We start from the raw sequence: 23,257 nt of genomic DNA, 5'->3' as shown, positions 1-23,257 counted from the left end.
CGGGACAGTGTTTGCTTAACCTCATTTCGGTTAAAAATGTTTTGTTTACGTAGCATAACATTTGTTAAAATGCATAACATGTAACATATTTTCGGATTATAATAAATTGCTGCCTTTTTTTATGTCCAAGAAATAACATCTGTTCTAGTAGAATCATGTTGATTGAAGTTAAGGTTAGGATTTTCGTAGGTACCTACCGAATTGCATTACAAATCGCAAACAAAACTAATGCATAAAAAAAACGTGCAGAAGTATTTAATCATTAACATAAGCAATGTGTATTTCTGGCAAATTTAACTGCCTAAGATGTACAATTATTCCACAAAAACTGAAATGAAGCTGTTACCAATGGCATCTAATTATTTATAGATTAGGTGAAAGTACAAATCTTTCTCGTATCTTCACTTCTTGAAGACAGGTGTATAGCAATTGTTACGGAAAAAAAACCTTTATTTCAACATAAAAATTTAAAACACTTCATTTTATCGCAACCCTCACCCCGGTAATTGTTCCGTATCACGTATCCAAGTTTATCCTTTGATCCTGTTGGCATGATCATGTATGATTTATCCAGTGGCACATGATGCTTGCTGTTTTAATTAATGTTAAAACAGCAAGCATCATTACCACAGGATCAATGTATTCAGGATTATGCCATGCCATTAGTATCAAGGGATAGACTTGGATACGCAATACAAAATTTTTACCCACACCTCCCTCTCGACCTAAAAATAAAATTCATACAAAACATTTAGACTAATTAAAGTACATAAGCAGCAAGTTTGAGCAGAATTTGAGACTCATTGACATTTAGAACAATACCTAAGTATTAATGTATTGTGTGCTTATCCTCAATGTGCGACTACACACTACCTAAAAAGAGGAAATTCTGTAGGGCATGAAAACAAAATGCTCATCACTATTTGGTAATTACACAAAACTTTTATTTTGTTTCATTTTAATAATTTACACATACCTAGTTTCGTCAAGCGTAAACTTAAAGTAAAGTTAATTATTATCATCTCTTCTCTTGTTGTAGCAGTAGTTAACACAACACGTAGCCGAATCAGGCATGTTTGATAACAGTGATTTATAAAGTAGTTCATGCAATCATTATTATTTAACGAGATTACTATTTCAACATGATTGAAACAAAATTTCCTTAGAAATTTTTTATTGAACCTAATATTGCTTAATTCAATGCCGACGCCATTAATTATGGTGTTGTTGGGTAAACAAGTGGTTGAACATGCCAACGAAAACTTTTTTATTTTCTTTTAAGTAAATATATTATTTTCATTTCAACAATACCAATTTATGCCATAAATTTGATAAAATGTTAAAAACAAAAGTAATAATTACTTAATCAACGTGGTATTTTGATTATAATTTTTGTGCTCAGATGTTGGATAAAACTGTATAGCAACTAGAAAAATGTGATTGTTATGCCCTATGAAGTGACCCCCCCCTGAGTCGCATATTCTCGGCTCGCCTCTCCCCTCCCAGCGCTTGCCGTCAACCAAACCTATCCAAAATCAATCCCCAGCCGAGTCACGCTGGATAATGTCGCTGGACGGTGGGTTTTATCGGGTCCCCAGTCCGATGCTTTATTTGTGGGTTAAAAAAAATGTTAAGAACTAGTGTTTCAGAAAATAACACTGGGCTGGATTGGACCATAATTTGAAAACACTACAAGATAGAAGAATAATGTACGGAGATATCTTGTTTAGAATTTCACTGCGGACATTTTCTACGCCTAGGCTTTTTTCTGCCCGATGCTTAGTTTGTGAGTTACAACGCAAAATTATCCTAATCGGCTGTCAACCATTTATTCCATTATTATTACAGTAGAAACTCGTTAATCCGTGACGCGCTAATTCGGGAATCGGATAATCCGGGACGATTTAAAAGTGCAGGAAAAAAAAGAGAAGTAAAAATTGTCAGCGCTTAAAATTAACGTCATGCGGGCCGGCGGCCAGCAAACACTACAAGCCATCGCGTGGGCCGCCAAACTCTGCAACGCTGTTTGTACCGACCCTTTGTGTCGTCCCCCTTTCAGCTGTCACATTTGTCACTCTTTAAACTTGAGGGGGATGTCCTGACTTCTGCTTCCCGTCTCCCTTTGTTTGTTTCCACCCGCCAACGCACGGCAGGCGAGTGACGTGTCTGGCTGGCATTCGGCTGGACGAAGTGTGGTGAGGGTAAGGGGGGGGGGGCTTCCCAAAATTTATGTGTGCAAGTTCAGCACGATCTTATCTTTCTCTCTTCGGCTGTTGTAAATGACCGTGAACTAATGGCTAGGCAGTGCCGTATTTTTTTAAGCCGAAACTAATTAGAAGACGGTCCTTACCCTGAACGGATTATCCGGGTTTATTACTTTTTTTTTTACAGGATTTTAATTATCCGGGCATCGGCGGGTCCCAATTAACACGAATAATGGAAAGTTTACTATTTTTTATCCATCTGCTGCCAAGGCGCAGTAAGCCTCGGTAGATGTTACGTCACATGACCTTGGCCTTAACCCAGCTGCACGCCGGTGTCTGAGAAGCTTGACAAGACCTTCCGGGCTTTTAATCGCTAGTCCGTGAAATTCGATAATCCGTGATTATCTCGGTCCCGACCATCACAAATTAACGAGGTTCTACTGTGTTGTTATTATTATTATTATTATTATTCATTTCTGATTGGGGGACATGGTTTGACCCGCGATATACCAGATTCCGCGATCTATCGGGGCGCGATATACCGGGAGTTTACTGTAGTACGTATTATTTACATGAATAATTTATATTAGATACAATGATTGCTTTAGTTAAAATATTTAAATACTGTAATAAGATTGGAATGGTAAATTCTATAACTCCTTAGTATATTAGTGATAAACAACGTGACCTGTTTAAGAGGGAGTCTTCATGCTTATCGATGTCACACACATACGTTGTCAATCACCAGATTTGTTTAGCAGAATACAGGCTTTGGTCTTGCTTCCGAGTCAGTAACTAATTCTTCTCAGTACAATTCTCAGAGACAGTTTGAAGATTGCAGATAAACATGTTATAGTCCCATATTGGCATGCTAATTTTTTTTATTAAGTGCATTACAGTTTCAAATTTCCAAGTGGGACAAATAATAAATGAACACCCCCTTAGCTAATGCAATAGTTTTGCCTGTTGCATTCAAAGGAGATGAGAGTGAGATAGAAAGTTTAGTAACTGTGAGAAAAAACGTTGGAAGGTGTCAGGCCGCTGTTGCTATGCGCCCGTATTGGCTGGTAATTTTTTAAGGTATTTTTGTGATTGGTTGAAAATTTCACTAACTTTCATGGCTTCTTCTTGGTGTAATATCAGTCATAAAAGCCTCACTACGAGGTGCATGTATTTGTATACTGATATGGTTTTGTAAGGGCCGAGCTGTGATTGGTCGAGAGGTCACGCACCTGCAACTTCATGTTTTTTTTTGTTTAAACCAGGTGTCTTTTGTTTGAACCCGCTTTTTTTTACTACCTTAATTATTTTTGTTCTCAGCATGTTGAAATGAAAGCCATACAACATCTCGCTTTCAGTCCCTCATGTTGAACCAGAAAAGTTGTAACATCAAAGAACTTAAATCCAGCAAATCTGCACATATGACTGGGACTGAACCAAAGAAAGGGTATATCCTCAATGGCAGAGGATTCTCCATAGAATGGGTGTTTCCCCCGAATAGGAATTTACAGTAAAGTTGGGGAATTCCTACAGAACATAATTTTTTTTAAAATAATACATTTATATATTTCCTATTTTTTTTTTACTTTGACTAATTCACTAATTAAATTAATTTTATAGGAGTATTTAGGTGGGTAAAATTTACAACTTATTCAGATAATTTAAATGATAAGATCTTGATTAGATAGATTTTATGTTCCTGTAAATCACAAGAAACAATGAAGAACTATTGTTGTTATTAAAGTATAATTAGACCTTTCATTAAAAGTATTGAAATATTCTATATAAAAATACATTCTTTTAAAAAAAACATTTGTTTTTTTTTTATAAAAACCACTTGGTTTAATCCATGGTTTAAACCACTGAATCAAAAAACCCTGGCACAGAACATAGCCTTTACCTGTTTGAAGTATTCTGGCGGAGCTGCAATGCTGTTAGTATCTTTCAAATAGGCGTCCCAGTCAAAAGTGGAATAGATGTCCATTTGTCCTGCTGGAACAGCAGGTATTTGATTCGAGGCGAGACCACACATCTCATTGCCAGAAACTGCAACGTCATTACATTATTACACTGATTTATACGAATAAGTCGCATGAAGTGCTAAAATTCAGACTATCAACTAAACACTAAAATCCAAACAGTCCTCAGGAAATACAAAATATTTTTAACAACTGATAAGACAATTAAATTTCTGGTCTAAGTGTAAAAATTACTGCAATAAGTAAAAAACAAAGAATATAAATTATCAGTAAGTCCTACTGCTAGTTTTATCATAATTTTTGAATCAGAAAAATGTAACATTTTTCAAATAAAAAACTTTTTCCATCATAGCTATATAATACACTTCTGTACAAACCTTTAAAGGTATTTCAATTCTTGCAAGCTAATAAAACTTAGTGCTTGCCTGCCTACACAAAGTTATATACTGTAAATAAAACTAGTGATTTAAATATAACTTTAAAATGAGCCAGCAGTAGCTACAATAATCTAATCACTATCTTTGACAGATGCAAAGGTTTGGCACAACTATTTCCTTACTTATGAAAGGGTCATTCCGTGTGAAATCACCAAATGTTTAATTAAATAGTTGCTCGACTATTTTTAAAAAAATAATTTTTTTACCACATATAACCTTATCAATGGGTAGTTCAAAACCATATTCATTTTATTTTTGTGTGCCACCATTTTCAGTAGAGGCTTGTTTATCTTCCCAAGTGCGTGCTCTAACAGTGGTTTGCAGTGGTTTCAATAAAAGGTCATTGTTGACATTGTATTAAAGATAGAAGGTTCTGGTCTTCACTGAAGTAAAGTAAACATTGTATGGTTACCAAAAATGTCTAGAAATAAAGATATAATTTTTTTTAACCTTATGTGAAATGACCTTGAAATTTGTCAAAATTTTTATAAAAATTTCATTTTGAACATTTTTTTAAAGTGACTTGGAGTTGGAACCACAGGGCAAATATTTTTTTGCAATAAGTATGGATGGCAGACTTTCCAGAAAAAATGAGATAATGTGTGGGTTTAAACTCCTTCCTGGTTTTCTGTTGCATTAAACTTCTAAAATTTTCATTTTTTGAGTTTTTCAAGGTCAAATATCTCAAAAGGGGGACCAGGTAAAATTTTTCTGTTTCCACTATTTAGTACACCTACTGGTACTTAACAAATTCTGCAAGTTTCATTTTGTGGTTCAAACAGGTGTAGAAGTTAAAGGCTTTGAAACTTAGGTAAAAAGTTGTAATATTTTAGCTCTAATTACTTGACTGTAATCAAATTGTGTAACAGTTATTAATGTTTATTTTATTTCTTATGAAGTGCAAATATAATATAAGGCTTTGAGTTGTAACATATGGAAAGTTAAAAATAAATCATTTTGTAAGGAGGCATGAATGGACAAGTTGTGACAAGCAAACCTGATGTAACCATCCAAAGAGCAAGTTGTGACAAGTTGAATATATGTGCATTGCAGCCAACCACTTTAGTCTTGTGTCTGCTGCCAAGGAGTAAAGATGTGTTTGTGTTCTGTGGTTTTGTATGTGCTGTCTACTCTAATATTGTTTATTTGGCTCCACACAAGTATTGCTGGTATGTGTTACAATTCTGCATTGAAGTGAGCTACTTAGTTGTTACCTGCAGTTTCTGTCTCAAAGTGACTACGTAGAACTATCTACCAGAAGTATGGAGTGTTCTTTGGGTACTTTTACACATGAAGATTGTGAAAATGATTCATATGGCAAGTATTACCTAAAATTATCATCAGACTTCACTAAATCGCAAATTGACCTTCTTAAGAAAAGAAGTAAGTTACATAACATTGTTAATGTGTGTACTTTCCACGAAAAAAAATATCTGGACAAGTATAATCATCTTTTTGGAAATTCGTGTTGCGATCCATTTTCATACCATAAAAAAGTTATCAAAAAACAGTTAAGGGAAATAACTGTAGAGTTGTCTGAAAGATGGCCATTACTGATTCCTGGCAAATCTGTTTGTTGCTCTTGTCATAAAAAACTTTCAAGTAATGTTGAGGGGAATTTAGGTACTAGTACTAGCAACTGTGATAACGAAGAACTATTCACCGCACCTGAAATTGTTGTAGAGTCTATCAATCAAGCTGGCTCTGCTTTAGGAGTTTCCCCAACTAAAATTATTAAACTTAGTGATACAAAAAAACATCTAGAAGTTAGACGAACTGTGAGCAAATTTTCTTGTGCAATTAAGAAAAAATTAAGCGACACTTTTACCATCACCTGTGAGTCTCAAGATGAGGATGATGAAGAAATAGCTGATACTGCAATAAAAGACATGGAAATTCATATTGAAAATCTCAAGAAAAGAATTAAGACCTGTACATCCAACAATGAGAAAATACAAGTCATTAGTGTAGTGCCAAAAAGCTGGTCAATGAAAAGAACTGCACATGAGTTAGATGTAAGCGAATATCTGGTTAGAAGAACACGTGAAATTGTTAAGGAACGTGGTGTTATTCCACAGCTCACATCTAAGAAAAAAGGGAAAGAATTGCCTCAAGAAACTAGAGATCTCGTTGTTCAATTTTATGAAAACGATGAAGTTAGTAGAATCTGTCCTGGAATGAAGGATACAAAATCGGTTCGTCTTGATGATGGGAAGAAAGAACTAAAGCAAAAACGTTTAATTCTGTGTAATTTAAAAGAACTATACCAAAAGTTTAGAGAAGAGCATCAATCTGTAAAGGTTGGGTTTTCTACATTCTGTATTCTGCGTCCCAAGTGGTGCATCCTTGCAGGAGCTAGTGGCACTCATTCTGTTTGTGTATGTTCAATTCACCAAAATTTCAAACTAATGACTATGGCAGTAAAAACAGATGACTGGAAGGTCCTTCTTGAAAATATTGTGTGTGATTTAAATAGTGAAGATTGTATGTTTGGAGAGTGCCCAAATTGTCCTGAAGTAGGAAACCTGAAAGTAGATGAACTATTGCAGGGTGTCAGTGATGATGACGATATCACATACAGTCAGTGGATAGTAGCAGACCATTGCAACCTTGTAACGATTGTAGAACCACATGCTGAATTCAAAGAGAAATTTGTTAGTAAACTAATGGCATTGAAGAAACACCATTTCATCTCGCAGAGTCAATCACAATTTCTGAAAAGTAAGAAAGAGAATCTACAAAGTGATGAATGTGTAATAATTCTGGATTTCTCAGAAAACTATACATTTATCATCCAAGATGAGATCCAGAGTTATCATTGGATGAATTCTCAGGCCACAATTCATCCCTTCTGTGTGTACTACAGAGATGATGCTAAGAATTTGTGTACTAAGAGCCTTTGTGTTATAAGTGACTGTATGAATCATAACACAGTTGCTGTGTACACATTCCAAACAAAGTTGATACACTTTGTTAAGTCCCTTATTCCTAATTTGAATCGAGTTGCCTATTTTTCTGATGGATCGGCTGCTCAATACAAGAACAGGTTCAATTTTTCTAACTTGTGCAAGCATAAAGAAGATTTTGGATTAGAAGCAGAGTGGCATTTCTTTGCAACAAGTCATGGAAAGGGGCCTTGTGATGGTATTGGTGGAACTGTCAAGCGACTGGTGGCTAAGACAAGTTTACAGCGACCGAAAGAAGGCCATATCATAACACCAATGAGTATGTTTCAATTTTGTGTGGAAAACATAAAAGGAATAAATTTTGTGTTTGTGGGAGAAAGAGAAGTTCAGGAGGCAGATCTTCACTTAAAAAGCAGGTTTGATAATGCTAAAAGAATTTTAAGCACTAGAGATCAACATTGTTTTAAACCGAAGAACACATCAACAATACAATACAGCATCATTTCAGCATCGTTTGATACGAAACACAAAGAATATCCAATTGATGGCACTACTGGTGTTTTTAACATTAGTGACATCTCAGTAAACGACATTGTTGTGTGTGTTTATGATAACAGATGGTATATTGGTAGAGTTTGTGAGGTTTCTCAAGAAAACAGTGATATCAAGGTGGTCTTCTACACACCAGGTGGTCCATCTACAAGCTTCAGTAAAACAAAAGATGATGTTTTATGGGTGGAGATGAAGAATGTTCTAGACATTTTGAAACCTACAGAGTTCACTACTATAACAGGTAGAACATTTAATATAACTGAAGAGAAAAATATAGAACTCTCTCAGAAACTGCGGGTCAAACTTGTAAAATAAATCTGTTGCAGCTGACATTTTTTTTTGTGGTTTGCAAATCTGGATAATGTAATAGGGTGAGTTTTATGTTTTTTATTATTAGCACTACAAATTGTTTTAACTTAAAGGTAAAATCACTAAAAGACTATGTGAACATGAGCCACTGTTAATTTTTATTTTCTACGTAAAATGCAACTTTTTACCCAAGTTTCAAAGCCTGTAACTTCTACACCTGTTTGAACCACAAAATGAAACTTGCAGAATTTGTTAAGTACCAGTAGGTGTACTAAATAGTGGAAACAGAAAAATTTTACCTGGTCCCCCTTTTGAGATATTTGACCTTGAAAAACTCAAAAAAATGAAAATTTTAGAAGTTTAATGCAACAGAAAACCAGGAAGGAGTTTAAACCCACACATTATCTCATTTTTTCTGGAAAGTCTGCCATCCATACTTATTGCAAAAAAATATTTGCCCTGTGGTTCCAACTCCAAGTCACTTTAAAAAAATGTTCAAAATGGAATTTTTATAACATTTTTGACAAATTTCAAGGTCATTTCACATAAGGTTAAACAAAATTATATCTTTATTTCTAGACATTTTTGGTAACCATACAATGTTTACTTTACTTCAGTGAAGACCAGAACCTTCTATCTTTAATACAATGTCAACAATGACCTTTTATTGAAACCACTGCAAACCACTGTTAGAGCACGCACTTGGGAAGATATACAAGCCTCTACTGAAAATGGTGGCACACAAAAATAAAATGAATATGGTTTTGAACTACCCATTGATAAGGTTATATGTGGTAAAAATATTAATTTTTTTAAAAATAGTCGAGCAACCTCAACTTGGTGATTTCACACGGAATGACTCGAAAACCTATTAATTACTACTTGTTAACTTTTGGCATTTTTGATGCACACAAAAACAAATAATATAAAACATAAATTTATTACTTTTTGTCTAATTTAAACTGTACACTTTAAAATAAGCATTGAAATACATACAAACTAATAAATACAGATGAATGAAAATTTTTGCATACAATGCAGATTATCTGTGATTAAAAAATCAGCAGTATTATTTTTAAACTGTTAACTTTAAATGGTGAAACAGTTCAATCTCGGAAATTTAGTATTATACAGTAATTCATAAATTAACTAAGTAAAGAGAAATCAATTAATAATCCTGTCTTAAACCATTTATCACAATTGATTGTTTACAGAGAGACTGATATTTGTTGTGGGTGGATTGAATGCTCCAATGTAATGCCCTGCAATGATACTTTCAACATATAATATTCTTTCAGACCAACAGGACAAAAGTTTGAATAAGGAATACAATACTGAGACCATACAACACCTGTGTAAAAAAGTGTTTGTAGTAAAAAAGGTTGTGAGCAAGTCTTTCAGTAGTCACCAGTAGTGTGTAAACATCTAACCCTCACAACGATCAATTTCCTGTGTTCTCATGTTGCAAATAAACTTATAATATGAAATTCGGACACCAAATTTAATGTAGAATTCTTTAAAATAATGAAGAGCGTGATAAAAACATATAAAAATTGTGTTAACTACATTTTTTGATGTAAATCGCAATTATTTTACGCACCCGCCGCTAGAATTTGCTGCCGGAGCAACTACATCAACCACCGAATCATTCAATTTGCAGAGCGAAAGGTTAAACTATATAATGAAACTGCTCCGATAAAAGCGATAAAGATTTTAAAAAATACTTAACCCCGACTTTGTACATGATTTTTGACAAGGAATTTTATTAAAATACTGCCCATTTTGTCAAAATTCACTAAACCGTTAAAACTATAAAGTTGCCACTGGCTTTGTGTACTTTGATTCGTGCCATCCACCACAGATGACAACACCGTGGTTGCACATTTCTGTGCATGCGACTTCCCCTCCATTCACAAAAATTACTCCCATCAAATGCCATATACTGAGAGCTAAGTTGTTACACACCAAAAATCAGGGATTTTGGACAATATATTGGTCATGGTCTATACTAAAGAACCAACCCTGAATTTAAATTGGGTGATTTCAGGAAACAAAAACAAAAGTAAAACAGGATGTATAATTTGGGATTGAAATACAAAGTCTCTGAAATGCAAGCCCAGTCTCTTACCGCTTGTCACCCCGCTCTATCATTATTTAATAGACGTAAAAGGTAAACAATTAGAATTAATAAATGTAAGCACTATGCCACCGAGTGGTGACTGCAAGTGCTTGCAGAGACGTGTAAGTGATAAGTAAAGGAAGAGGTGGTAAGTAGTCAGAGCGGTACTGCGATTCAAGGCTAGCCGAACAGGAGTACCGAACATGTTGCTTTTAAATGCCTCAACCCTGAACCTGTGACATTTCCCCCTAGACAGGGAACTATCATCACCTGAGTTTTTGAGGTTATACTTCTTTAGTATGCACCAGAAATGCAATGAAATAAGCACTCATTACACAACAGAAATTTAACATGTTCAAAGTCCAGTATGCATGCATTCAAAAACTGATGAAGCCTTGAGCCGAAGTCGTCAAGATGGCGGACCCAGGTGTGACAACATGCACCCATTCATATTAAACTTTGGAACATCGGAGGATGTACTAAGCGTATTGGTTTGGCAATAGAAACTTTATGGTAGTGAAACTATCTTAGAATACATTTTGTAAACTTGAATAGTCATAACTACAACTTAAAAAAATACCTATAATTTACTATCCACAAAAATTGTCTTGGAACAAACATGGCATCATAGAAATTTAATATTTTGCTGGTTCTCTATACTCACCCGGCGCAATCTTTTTAAGTATTTTTCAAACTAAAAGCTACAGTCCAACAGATACACCAAAACAATATTAAGCTGAAACATTTTAAAACCCATATTATAACACTAACTATATGTATGTATATTTTAGTGTGCTTGAATGAGAGAAATCTGACTCTAAATACATCCTTCAAACAAACATAACATTATTTAGTTTATTCAACATTTCAGATTTAACAGTCAAAATTTAATAACGGAATTCTTTAATTAAACATGGCGTCAAATATGTGCAGGCTAATTGTTGTCTCTCTACAGTATGACGAAGCTGCATTCCAAATTTAACTAAGGGATGAAATGCAAGGATTCTAGTGTATTTTGAAGTTATCATAATTTATTTTTATGCTAATTATTTATAACATAAATAATTAAAAGATATTTGTACTATTAAAAAATTGATTTTTTAAAACCTATGCATGGAGTCAATTTAGCGATGTTCACAAAACCAATATGTACGGATGAATAACACGGGTCCGCCATCTTTTTGAGATTTCTGAGACTTCCACAGATGGCAGCACTTTAGTGACACATTTCTGTTCCATTCAACTTCTGTTCCATTCATGAAATTACTCCTACCAAATGCAGTACACAAAGAGCTAAGATGTTTACAAAAAAAATTGTATTTATACTTGTTCCTTAAAAAATTATAATGTCTGGTTTTCATAAATCAATATCAATATATACGTACATAAAAGTAAAGAGGTATTTTTGTAAATTTTTAGTTTTCTCCACAACCACACACAGCCTTCCACTCGCGTTAGCCCTTGGATTACCATCAATTCTAAGAGTGTTTAGCATCTTTTTTTAAATTACATTTTAGACCACTTTTTCCTGATAATCTCCATGGCAATTGCATTGTTGATGATTCCTTCATCTCCATGGCAATTGCTATTGCATTGTTGAGGCATTCTTTATCTCCTGGCAATGGCTATTGTATTGTTGATGCCTCCTAGAAAATATTTGATTTCGTTAAATGTGCCAGGAATGCCACTGCACTCCCTCAATATGAAAGTTGGCTCATCTATCATTTTTCTGTGGAATCTGAATTCGCAGAAATTATGTAATGGCACAAGACTGAGTGGAACTACAGGTGAGCCCATTCAAGACCAGATGTGTGCCTACTCTCCAAAGCTTTCCTTAAATTTTCTATATTCCACTAGTAGCAAATTGCATTCTTGTATCATCAATTCTGCTTTTATTTCAAAGCAGTTTTTCTTTAACTTATTTCTGAGTCATCTGGATTTTGTTTTGGATCTTTTTGTCAAGAAAGCAATCAAAATAAAATCGATGTGGGTTTGAAGTGCAATTGTCTGAAATACAAATTTACAATAGCCAATAGCTGATCATAAACAATGCATGTAGATGCTGTATTTACCAAACAAAAAATGCATAGTATAAACTCAAAGCTCAGATGTCAATAATACTCAATTCCTACTACAAAGTAACAAGTAAACGTACAAACTGAAGTTCACCTGCTGAGCATGTACTGCAAGCCAATTTTTGGTTGTTCTCACATTAACATTAACATTTATAATACATAGAATATAAAATATTCAAACTAATTAAAATCCCTGCCTTAACATAAACTTTCTGACAAGTGGTAAAATTCCTGACTAATTAAACCAAAATGATAAACCAAATACCTATAAAAGATAAATATGCAAACTCAAAACAAATTCCTTAGGTACTTACTGCAAGCTTCCTTACTCTATATTAGATTTTGAAACACAATAAAATAGTATACATGGCTGGCTTGGAAGTTTTTTTATTGATGCGAACAAGGCAAAAAGTTTCCTCCAGAACTAAACTTTTTTCTAACAAAATTTTTTTTTATAAAGTTTCGCCACTTTCCAAATTCCTGACTTTCAGTGACTTCTAAGGACCCGAGGGAGCCATTTTAAACTCCTGTGTTGTTCCCCTCCAGGGGTTGTCAGACCAGCATCCTAAGAGGAATTCTTCTCCAGTTGAATATTTCCTGAAGATGTTTGTGACAATATGTGCAAAAGTTAGGTTGAGAAAAACTTTTCTAGTAAATAAAAAACTAGAAAAATTAATTTTTACTAACACTCCTAGTATAATCACTGTACAGAAAATTGGGGTAAAATTTCATAAAAATTTATAACTGAATGAGGTAAAAAAATTAAGTGTTCTTTTGTGTATTGTTCTATACAAGAAAATGTTTATTGTTACAAAATATTAACTCTTAAAAAGAAGGGTGTTTCTATAAAACTCCCAGCCACATTTCACTAAAAACAAACGATACAAACATCAAAAGTATGGGGAGCAAATGAAAAGAAACAGGTACACACCGCGTTTCTGCTCTGCCTGCTCTTTTTTCGTGTGCTTGTTGAGGCAGAATGTGCTGCAGAAATCCTTAGAAGAGGCGTTCTCATGCTCCAGACGCACCGGCGCGCCTCGGATAACATTGTCACATTCCAGACAGGCACCCTGCGGCAAAATACATGCTGACAGTAACATGTGCCCTTAGGAAGGAAAACTGGAAACCAAGATGGATTAGTCAAGTTTTTGCCACATAGTAACAACATATTGGGGCAAATATTTTGAGACAACCAGCATTAAACTAAAAAGTGAAATAAGTATTCATCCAGACTCCTAATTAAAAAATAAATTTAATGTAATTCACAATCATCTATTATATTTCAACAAAGCTGCACCTTTGAAAACCCAAAAAAAATCTCTCAAACAGTTAAATTAGAAATTAAATACAGCGATTTATCGTATAATCGTTGGAAATTTTATACTAAAATCAAGTTGGAAAAGTAGGGATGTGGCCTTATGCTAGAAAATAATTTTTGTTGAGGTAAAGTTATTCATAAAAAAATAACCTATTGCATGGAAAGTATGTTTAATTAAAAAGTAGAGTATACAAAAGCACTCAAATATAAATTAATAAGTCATTAAAAAAAAACTTAATTCAACTTTAAAAAGACATAAGAAAACAGTGAGCTGGAACTAATGCATAACTATCGTCATTGTACACACTAACCATGAAAGAGTGTGGGCCATCAAGTGTAGTTTACTTGGCACTATTCAGAGCGCACACATTGCATGCAATCTGTAAGCCATCAATATTGATATTCGACTATGTGTGTGCACTCTATATGGGAATCAACGTAACCAAACATGAATGATGCCAACTAGCACTGACTAGATTTTTATACGCAGTACACAGTGGTGACGAAGACGAACAGATGAAGGTTATTACGTTTGAAAACGCCTTTAAAAGAAAATTTACACATTGGACAACTTATTTTTGTTAATTAAATAAGTAAACAGTAATGTTCAAATGAATAATTGGTTTAAACTAAAAAATTCATCATTTTATACAGAAATAGAAGTTTATGGGCAACATCTTACATGGAAAAAAAATATGTGTAGCTAATTGAAAAATAGCAGAACCGAAACATTTGACCTATTGGACGGGAAATCGTATTGTGCTAAAGACAATTTAAATTAACGGCTGGGACCGCCACGCGGAGCCAGTGGAGATCACTTGCCTTGATGTAGGCTTTACGGAACTCGGAGAGGCAAGTTTCCGAGCAGAACTCCTTCTTGCCGTGCTGCGTGGGGTACACGTACTTCAGGGGCTGTTTTGTTTCCCCGCACCAGGTGCACGAGCTCTTGTTCTTCGGGGGCCTCCCTGGACCTGTCGGGAGACACACACTGCTACTGCTGGCAACCCTCCCCCTCCAACAAGGAACAAGCCTACAGGAAACTGGGGAACACAAACTATTTCATTTCAACAACATTAGACTGTGTTTCACAAAACTAGTAGAGATAGGTTGCAAAATTGCAACCTGTGATTTGGTCATAGATATCAAAAACAATTGCAGTCACAAACCGCAATTCATCGCACAAAGAATCTGTGATCAGAGAAGCAATATCATTGGTTGCAGTCTCATGCAGGAGTTCATAGACTGCAATTGCTCCCATGCCACCAATGGCAGAGCAGCTTTCAGAAAACTCTCTCGATACACCAATAGGTAGAGGTGGGTTGCAGAGTATCAACCTGCTACTTTGTAACTGATACACGCCTGTATCAAGAACTGCAAACAAGTACACTATTAAAGTATCAAGTACTTTAGTATCAGTTTAGAATTCGCCTGAAACAACACCACGGCCAATGTGCGCAGAACCCGATCGCAGATGACTGTCACTTGGGCGGAGCTTGTGAAAGGGGAGGGAGCAGCACAACGAATAAGGGATAAAAAAGGGAAGGAATGTAGGGGTGGAAGCGCAGGGAAAGGCGTTGAAGGAGGGGAAGCCTAAGATGTACATCAAGTTCTGTCCCTGCCCGAACACGCCCGAAAATTCACGTTCGGCCAACCTCAGGTTTATTTATATATATTTATATTTCTCTGTTTATTTTAATGTAGCTATATTAACCTAACTAACCGTCCATAGTGTTTTAAAGTGTTTTAATGTAGCTAACCTAACCGACCACTTTTAATATTTGAATTCATTTTCCCTACGCAAAAATAAAACAAATCCCGAGGTTGGCTGAAGGTGAATATTCGGGCGTGTTCGGGCAGGGACAGAGCTTGATGTACATTTTAGGCTTCTCATCACAGTACGCTCAGTGCGCAGTGCGTGCTCCTTGCAAAGATTGAAGACTCCGATTACGAAAGGCGTAGGAAGAGAACACTGATACCTTTTTTCGACTACGAAGAATGTAGAATGAGAAAACTGATACCTTTTTACGACTATGAAGAATGTAGATTGAGAAAACGAAGAACGTGGAAAGAGAAAACCGATACCTTTTTACGATGGTGATGGCACGGAGGATGTGTAACCTGTAACGAGAATGCTGATACCTTGTTGCTTCCTGGGACCCCTACTGCTGTAGCTGATACAGAAGTATCAGCTACTTGTAACTAGAACATTTGTGTATCAGTAGCAGGATGGAACAGAAACCGAAAATTTATGTAACAACCCACCTCTACCAATAGCAATGCAGCTTCAGTTCCCTTGAAACTGATTTATCCTAAACAGTCATAGCAGCACACCTTCTTTGCTTTATGGTCTTATGGGCTCCAGATATTTTTTTTTTTACTTCATTAACATGAAATTGGTTGGCATTGAAGCACCTGATAGAAGAACTAAATTCCAACAGTTCTTAGCTACCAGTTAGAGTGCAGCTCCTGTTTCCACCACAATAAATATAAAATAAATCTTTTTCTGGAGTGATTCTTTTGCATCACATAATTATGTTAAAATTTTATAAAATAAAGAAACAGACTTTTGTCTAAACAATGTTTTTTCTCAATACCAATTACATTTTAATGTGTATATTACTTTTAAAACATTTTTAGGTTTACAATAGTGATGTTCTTAAACTTATTTAGAATATTTGTTTAGTTTTTGATTTAATTTTTTGTAACAATTTTATCTTTGCATGATATTTTAATTATATTAGTTACTATTAATGCTTTATGTGTATATATTTTGAAACTACTTACATTTTTTTTTATATTACTGTGCCGCTAACTAGTTAACTTACATATTTTTGTATGGAGCTTTTTATTTTGTTTCCCGGTCAGCAGCCCGACCACTGCTTGGTTCTCAGTGGAGGTCGGCCGCCGCGTTTCCCCTCAGCCCCTTTCCCCAAGCGTCATTGGCAGCATGTCACGGTTACCTCTGACTCAGCGCACGTACAAGGCTGTTATCCTGCACGCGCACCGTGTCTTTAGACACGTCGCAGTGTCAGTTACATCTGAGCCTTCGTCACGCATGGTGAGTACAGCACAGTCGTTCCTACCGCCGTGTGCATGCCCCCTCCACCCGCTGCTGCCCTAAGACAGTAGCTCCTCTCTGAACCCCTTGTCACCAAACAGGCGAGTTTCAAGGCATCCAGACCCACCCCCTCCCTCTTTTGGATGCCCAACGTTTGTGCTCGCACGTGTCGCGCTGCCCCTTGTGCGACATCAAGCAGTCATTTTTAGCACTACTTACTCCTGTCCTATGCCTACTTCTAAGCCCTGGGTGCCAACTACTCTCAACACCTCCTCCCATTAAATTTTCAGCACTTTTGTTCCTTGGTTTCTCACCCCAAGCGCCATCTCCCGGCGAGGCATAGGACACCACTACCCCTCCTTTCCTCCTTTTACTTATGTACTGCATCCAAGGTGCCTCTTTAACTAAGTATGTCTTCTGCCCCCTGCAAGTCAGTCTTGGTGTGATGTTCATGTAAACGGTATCTTCCTGTCCATAGGCTACATAGTTAGCTGGTGAACTTGGCAAATTTCTGCTTCTATTGACATGTAGTCAGTAAGCCTAGGACATGGTCACTACTCACTAGCTGCTGCCTAATTTTCGGCCATTTAAATGTGTTTCCTATCACATTTTATGTCTGATTCGCCCCACCGCCTGGAGGTACATTATCTTCTACTACCTACTTGTAACATAAATTTCCCTGATCAGCTTATCCATTTGTGTTTGTTTGGGAATTTTGCCATGTAATCACCGCTGCCTTTTGTAGTGGGATTCCAGTTCCACCTGTGGTCCGAAATTCCCTCCCGTGAGATGAAGCTGACACCCTGTTCATCCAAGCTGTGCTAGGTATCTCAAATCATGCCCCTTTCCAGTGGCACTGAGTTGCTAGACCTCTAAGTCTTGATCACCTCTGCAGCTGGCTGACAGCAGATAAATACCAAAATGGAATGTTATCCAACCAGTTAACTCTACCTTATTAATTTCACAGATAAAACTTGTGCATTATAAATCTCTGAAACCAATAGGATCAGGACATCAAAATCTAGCATATTTCAGTAATGTTAATTCCATAATAACTGGAAGATATAATAAAAATATCAAAAATGTAATTTAAAAGCCAAATAATTTGAATTAATAATTGTTCACCTGCCATTTTTCTTCTTTTTTTCTTTATTTTACCATAAGCATTACTTTTTATTTTTGATTAAGACTTTTTAATAAGTTATAAGTATATGTGACAAAATGTGTTGGGAAGATGTTGTTCATTCTGGTTTACAAACATTTCATTTTTTTCCTGGAAAGTTTATAAAAGAAACATTTAATAAAACTGTACTGAAGATACCACACTTCATATAAGTGTTAGGTACTTTAATTCTTAAAATTAATCTTTCAACCCTTACGATCAACAGCCTGTAGATGAGTAAGGTACTGTCTACATTATCAAAATTTGTTCTACAAGTGGAACTTTTTAGTAGTAACCTGCTTCATTTTTTTTTACCAGCATGCCTTTCAGAATATTTAATGTTTATGCATCATTCTATGCATCAAGAAATAGGAAGCACTGGTAAACAGTGGTAGCAGAGCGTGGTTAGGTTTAAGTTTTTATGTCCGTGAGTTGTGTGATGTAAAGCTTACATAATTTAAATAAATACGCCTACAGCGTTATTTATTTATTTTGTTTTTCTGTGCATGCAACATACTGTTTAGGTTTATTGTAAACTTTTTGTAAGCTGAGGGCACAGATGCATTTTCTTTAATGCCCCATTAAACTTTTTTTTAACTACCGTAAAACAGCCTTGACTCGGACACTTTTTTATGGTTTTTGGGTCATAGGTAGGTTACAGGTTAAGATAATCAAATACAACCTTTACCATTAATTGAAGAGTAGTTCATTTATTAAATCTCAGCCTTATTTAACCTCTTTAAATGTTACGTTAAAGAATAAAATAATAAACAAATGTGTCCGGGTCAACCATGTAAAACGGTGTTGACTCGGACACTGACCTTAATAACATTATAAAAAAGAAACTTGCCTTCTATGTCCGCACTCGGACCCGCTAATACGTAAACCAAACTGTTTACATAATTTTTTATGGGTTTCAGACTAATGCTTACGATATGAGGGGGCATAGAGTAATAAAAGCTTGCTTGTACCACACATGAAAACAAACATAATACACCTATCCCTCACTTAGAACGACTAATGTGTTCCTAAAAATGCTCGTGTTATCGAAATCGCGTATTCTGAAGCATTAGTTTCCATAAGTAGCATGGCTAATTTATTTAATGTGTTCCAAAATTGTGTAGGAAAATATACTTTACGTAATATAAATGTGTTGAATAACACTCAACTATAAATATGTCACACCATTTATCTTTATATGCCTACCATCGCACTTTGTATGACAAATACGACACCGCGTAACGGGAGATACGTGGTTATGTACTTTATCGTCAGTCGGCTGGCTGACTTGCCCGCCCGGGCATTACCTTTAACTTACGTCACGTACCTTTCCAAACCATCCTTTACTGACAGTGAAACAGATATTACTGTCCGGATAGTTACATTATAATTTTTCAAAATTTAAAGTGCTTATTCGCATGTCACCACCTGGCTCACACCAATCCTGTCAGGCCAATGATTTTTTTTTTATTGCAACATTCATTTAACAGCCTTTTCCATGTGAATCATCTTTTCATTTCTGTTCCGGTATCTAATGTCAAATATATCCCCGCTAGTACAACCAACAGCATCAGACTTATATAAACTTTCGGTAAGAGTCCTTATTTCGCACGATTGTGCGCACAGTTAACTTGCTTAAAACTAAAGTGCGACCAACATAAGCGTGGCCTTTTGACAATCTGCGGACCGTAATAATTCTAGGTTTGTCTCAAATACTTGAACACGATGCATTATGAGTGATCAAGCACCTACAGTTACCGGCAGCTGAATGGGCAGACGTTGCTTTTGTTTGTGTGAATTACCTGCCACTGGCTAGACTGAGTTCACGGCCTCGTCTGTGGCTAGGCGACAACGGTATGGCACTGCGGCATACACGCGGGCGTAAAAACATTTGGTCCTTTACACTCCATAGCCGCAATTTAACTTGCCATAGCTGATGTTTGTACAACAATCGATCTGCGTGCGCATCTCGTCCCCCTATTTTGGCTAACTGTATGCCACGGTACATCTGTTGTTTACAGAAGTTGAAACAGACTTTGTGGCATCGTGCCCGACTTTTTTTGTTGCCTGCAGAAATTTTGTGCTAACTGAAATTTACAGACGTGCTATTCAAGACTGGGTCAGTAAAATTCACATCGCGCTAAATGAATCCGTGCAATCTGAAGACGTGCTAAGTGAGGGATAGGTGTAATGAATAGAAAAAAAAAACATCACATTATAATGCTAGGAAACAACTGCAGTTTCAATTGACAATATAGCCATCAAATGAGTATTTAAATTTGAAGGACACCAAGCGGTCGTTTTTGTAGTATAAAGCTGGCAGTCCCAGACTGTGCTCAACTTACTCGTAGTTAATGACACTTTTGTCCTCTGGCTCTGCCCACTTAAAAACGAAATTATTTGTGTCCATGTTTCGGGCGAATCGCATGAAGAGTCCATCAGGAACAATTTCTTCCACCAGCCCCACAAAGTATTTCACACTTCTCTTGCTGGCAAATTTCACCAACAACCAGTCACCAACACTTGGATTCTTGAAGACAAGTTCGTCATCAGGAACTTCTTAGTGTTCGATAAAAGAAACTTGTTAGAAGAGACTTTCAGAGAGAAGTGCCCTTCCTCACTAGATGAAGACAATTCCCTCAGCCGCTTTCTAATTTTCTTCCTCTCTTTGTTTGGCTTTGCAATCTTCGATTTTACACTGCTGGATTAAGGTTTTGGATCTGCAACCTCGATATCTTCAGCTGAAATGCTGAGTCCTGGAGCAACATTGACTTTTTTCTTCCTGTTAGTTTGTTGTCACCAGTGTCATGGTGGAGAGTAGACAAAAAGTCAATTACTACCTCTCCTACTAGCTGCCTTGGCTTCTTAGTAGGAGACTCCTCAACTTGGGTTTCTGGTTTCTTTACCAGTTTCCTCAAAACATGTTCGGCGTTAAGTGGACTAATTCCACAGGCTCGAAACCCAGCTTCTAAGTTTTTTTACTTATTAGGCGATATTGCCTCGCAGAGCTTTTTCAATAGAGGGAACAACTGCTTGGGTAGATTGCTCAGTCTGCGGTCTGCTTGCAGTTTCCATTCTAGGAGAATCTGTCTCCAAGCTCCCTTCAACGGTCTAAAAAAAGCTACGTCAAGGGGTTGCAACAAGTGTGTTGCATTGGGGGGAAGACAAACAAATTTGATTTTGTTTGACTCACAAAGATTCAGTATGTCTTCAGAGAAGTGTGTTGAAAGGTTGTCACCAATGACAACTCTGTTACCTTCACAAGACTTTGCCCAAGGCAAAACAATGGTTTTAAACCAGTCCAAAAATGTATCCTCGTCAATCCATCTGGATTTTGACCGGTTGTAACGAGCCCCAGGTGGACCTCCTGACAACCAAGTGTCATACATTCTTTCTGCCTTGTAACAGACATAAGGAGGCAATAAATTCCCACTCGCTGTTCCAGCGAACATGAGGGAGATACAGCTTTTTGAGCTGTTCAGAATCCGCTCTGGGTATTTTGTACCCCGTTTAAAAATACATATTGATGAGCCAGGGTCATCACTCAGGTTGGTTTCATCATAGTTTAGTATGTTGGCTGACGGTGTGTCACCAATAGTCACTTTAAGGTTATCAAAGTATTTTGAAACCTGATCATGGCTGATCATTGCTCGCCTATGGGTGATGTTTCTACTCATGCATAATCTAAGATCTGGATTTCTGGACAAAAATCCATTAACCCATTCTTCTCCAGGAAAGTTGTTTTTAAAAACAGGAACCTGACGGCCTTCCTTCTCCAAATACATTTTCACAGCAAGGCGTATGTCGAGTCGAGTGAAAGTAAAACCCCATTCTGCTACTTTAGCTGCATGGGCAGCAAAAACCCTTTCTTCAGCTTCTGAAAATATTGGCTGTTTGCCGTGAGGGCCTTTGTATTTTCCAGAAACATGATCACTTAAAGTGTATTTTGGTAAAGAATATTTCTTTGCAGCTGCTCTAAGTGATTTTTTTTTCTTTAATTTCCTGAACGACTTTTTGCAAATGTTCATATCGTTCACTCATTTTCACTCATTTAACGCTAATTAATGACACTAACAGCAATAAGTTTATTAAATAAAACTTAAAAACACGACTCAAGTAAACATTGGTTGACAGACAGACACTGCACTCACCTCTAAATGTATATATTGCGGTATTTGGCAGGAAGTGCGCTAGCAGACCTGATAATGCCTAGAGTTCACAGGTCCGAATCTCACTCTGTTGAAGTGTCCAGTTTAAAACTGCCGCACAGGAGGGTAATGGAAAAGGTGGAGGGGTTGATAGAGGACAGGAGGGTGGTAAATTGGACAGGGGACTTCTTGAGGGACAGGATCCAGCGAGTGAGAGTGGGTAAGGAATGGTCAGAAGAGGGAAATGTGATGTCAGGGGTACCACAAGGCAGTGTCATGGGACCCCTGCTCTTCCTGATCATGATGAATGATGTAGGGGAGGGGTTGAAAAGTAGGCTGCGGTTGTTTGCGGACGATTGTGTGCTCTATGAAACTGTGGGGGAAGGGGCGCACCTGGCAGAGGACTTGCAGAAACTGGAGTGCTGGTCGAGGGAAAACGAAATGGGTATAAATGTAGGGAAAACAAAGGTGGTGAGGTTCACGAGGAAGAGAAGGGTGGAGGGAAAAGTGTACTGCTGGAAGGGACAGGTGATCCAGGAAGCTGAGGAGTATAAATACCTGGCAGTGATCCTGCAGAACGACTTGGGGTGGGGAAAGCAGGTCAAGAAAGTGGTGACGAAGGGCAGAATGGGGTTAGGGCTGCTTAGCAGGACACTGAAAACGACAGGTAGGAATGTAAAGGAAAAGGCGTACGTGACATTGGTACGGCCAGTGTTGGAGTATGCCGCGGCGGTATGGGACCCCTATGTGGAGAAGGAAATTGAGGAGTTGGAGAGGGTGCAGCGCAAGGCAGCGAGATGGGTAACGAATATGTGGAGGAGAAGGGAAGGCGAAGGCAGGATGGGGGAAACTCACAGACCATCGGTGATGATGAAGGAGCTGGGGTGGGGCACACTGCAAGAAAGGAGGAAGGTGGAAAGGCTGGTGAGAATGAATAAGGTAATTCGTGGGGGGGAGGGGGGCAGGGGAAAGCTGGGAGCTAGGTAGCAC

The 23,257-nt window shown here is 36.9% G+C and overlaps 1 protein-coding gene across 3 annotated transcripts in view; it reads right to left on the bottom strand.

The window, feature by feature from the left end:
- The window catches only part of LOC134541658 (polycomb protein Scm), a 77,590-nt gene that overhangs the window by 48,745 nt on the left and 5,588 nt on the right, over nt 1-23,257 (bottom strand). Inside the window, exons 3-5 of one of the 3 annotated variants that reach the window (XM_063385257.1) lie at nt 14,722-14,870; nt 13,513-13,651; nt 4,105-4,250 (exon numbers count right to left, since the gene is read on the bottom strand). In XM_063385257.1, the coding sequence (XP_063241327.1) occupies nt 4,105-4,250; nt 13,513-13,651; nt 14,722-14,870 (434 nt within the window). The remainder of the gene's footprint in view (nt 1-4,104; nt 4,251-13,512; nt 13,652-14,721; nt 14,871-23,257) is intronic. The other 2 variants (XM_063385258.1, XM_063385259.1) reach the window with 2 other exon arrangements.

The sequence above is a fragment of the Bacillus rossius genome (genome assembly GCF_032445375.1).
Source record: "Bacillus rossius redtenbacheri isolate Brsri chromosome 4 unlocalized genomic scaffold, Brsri_v3 Brsri_v3_scf4_1, whole genome shotgun sequence".
Taxonomy (NCBI): domain Eukaryota; kingdom Metazoa; phylum Arthropoda; class Insecta; order Phasmatodea; family Bacillidae; genus Bacillus; species Bacillus rossius.
Note: the sequence above shows the minus strand (reverse complement) of the source record. Positions and strands in the feature narration are given on the sequence as shown.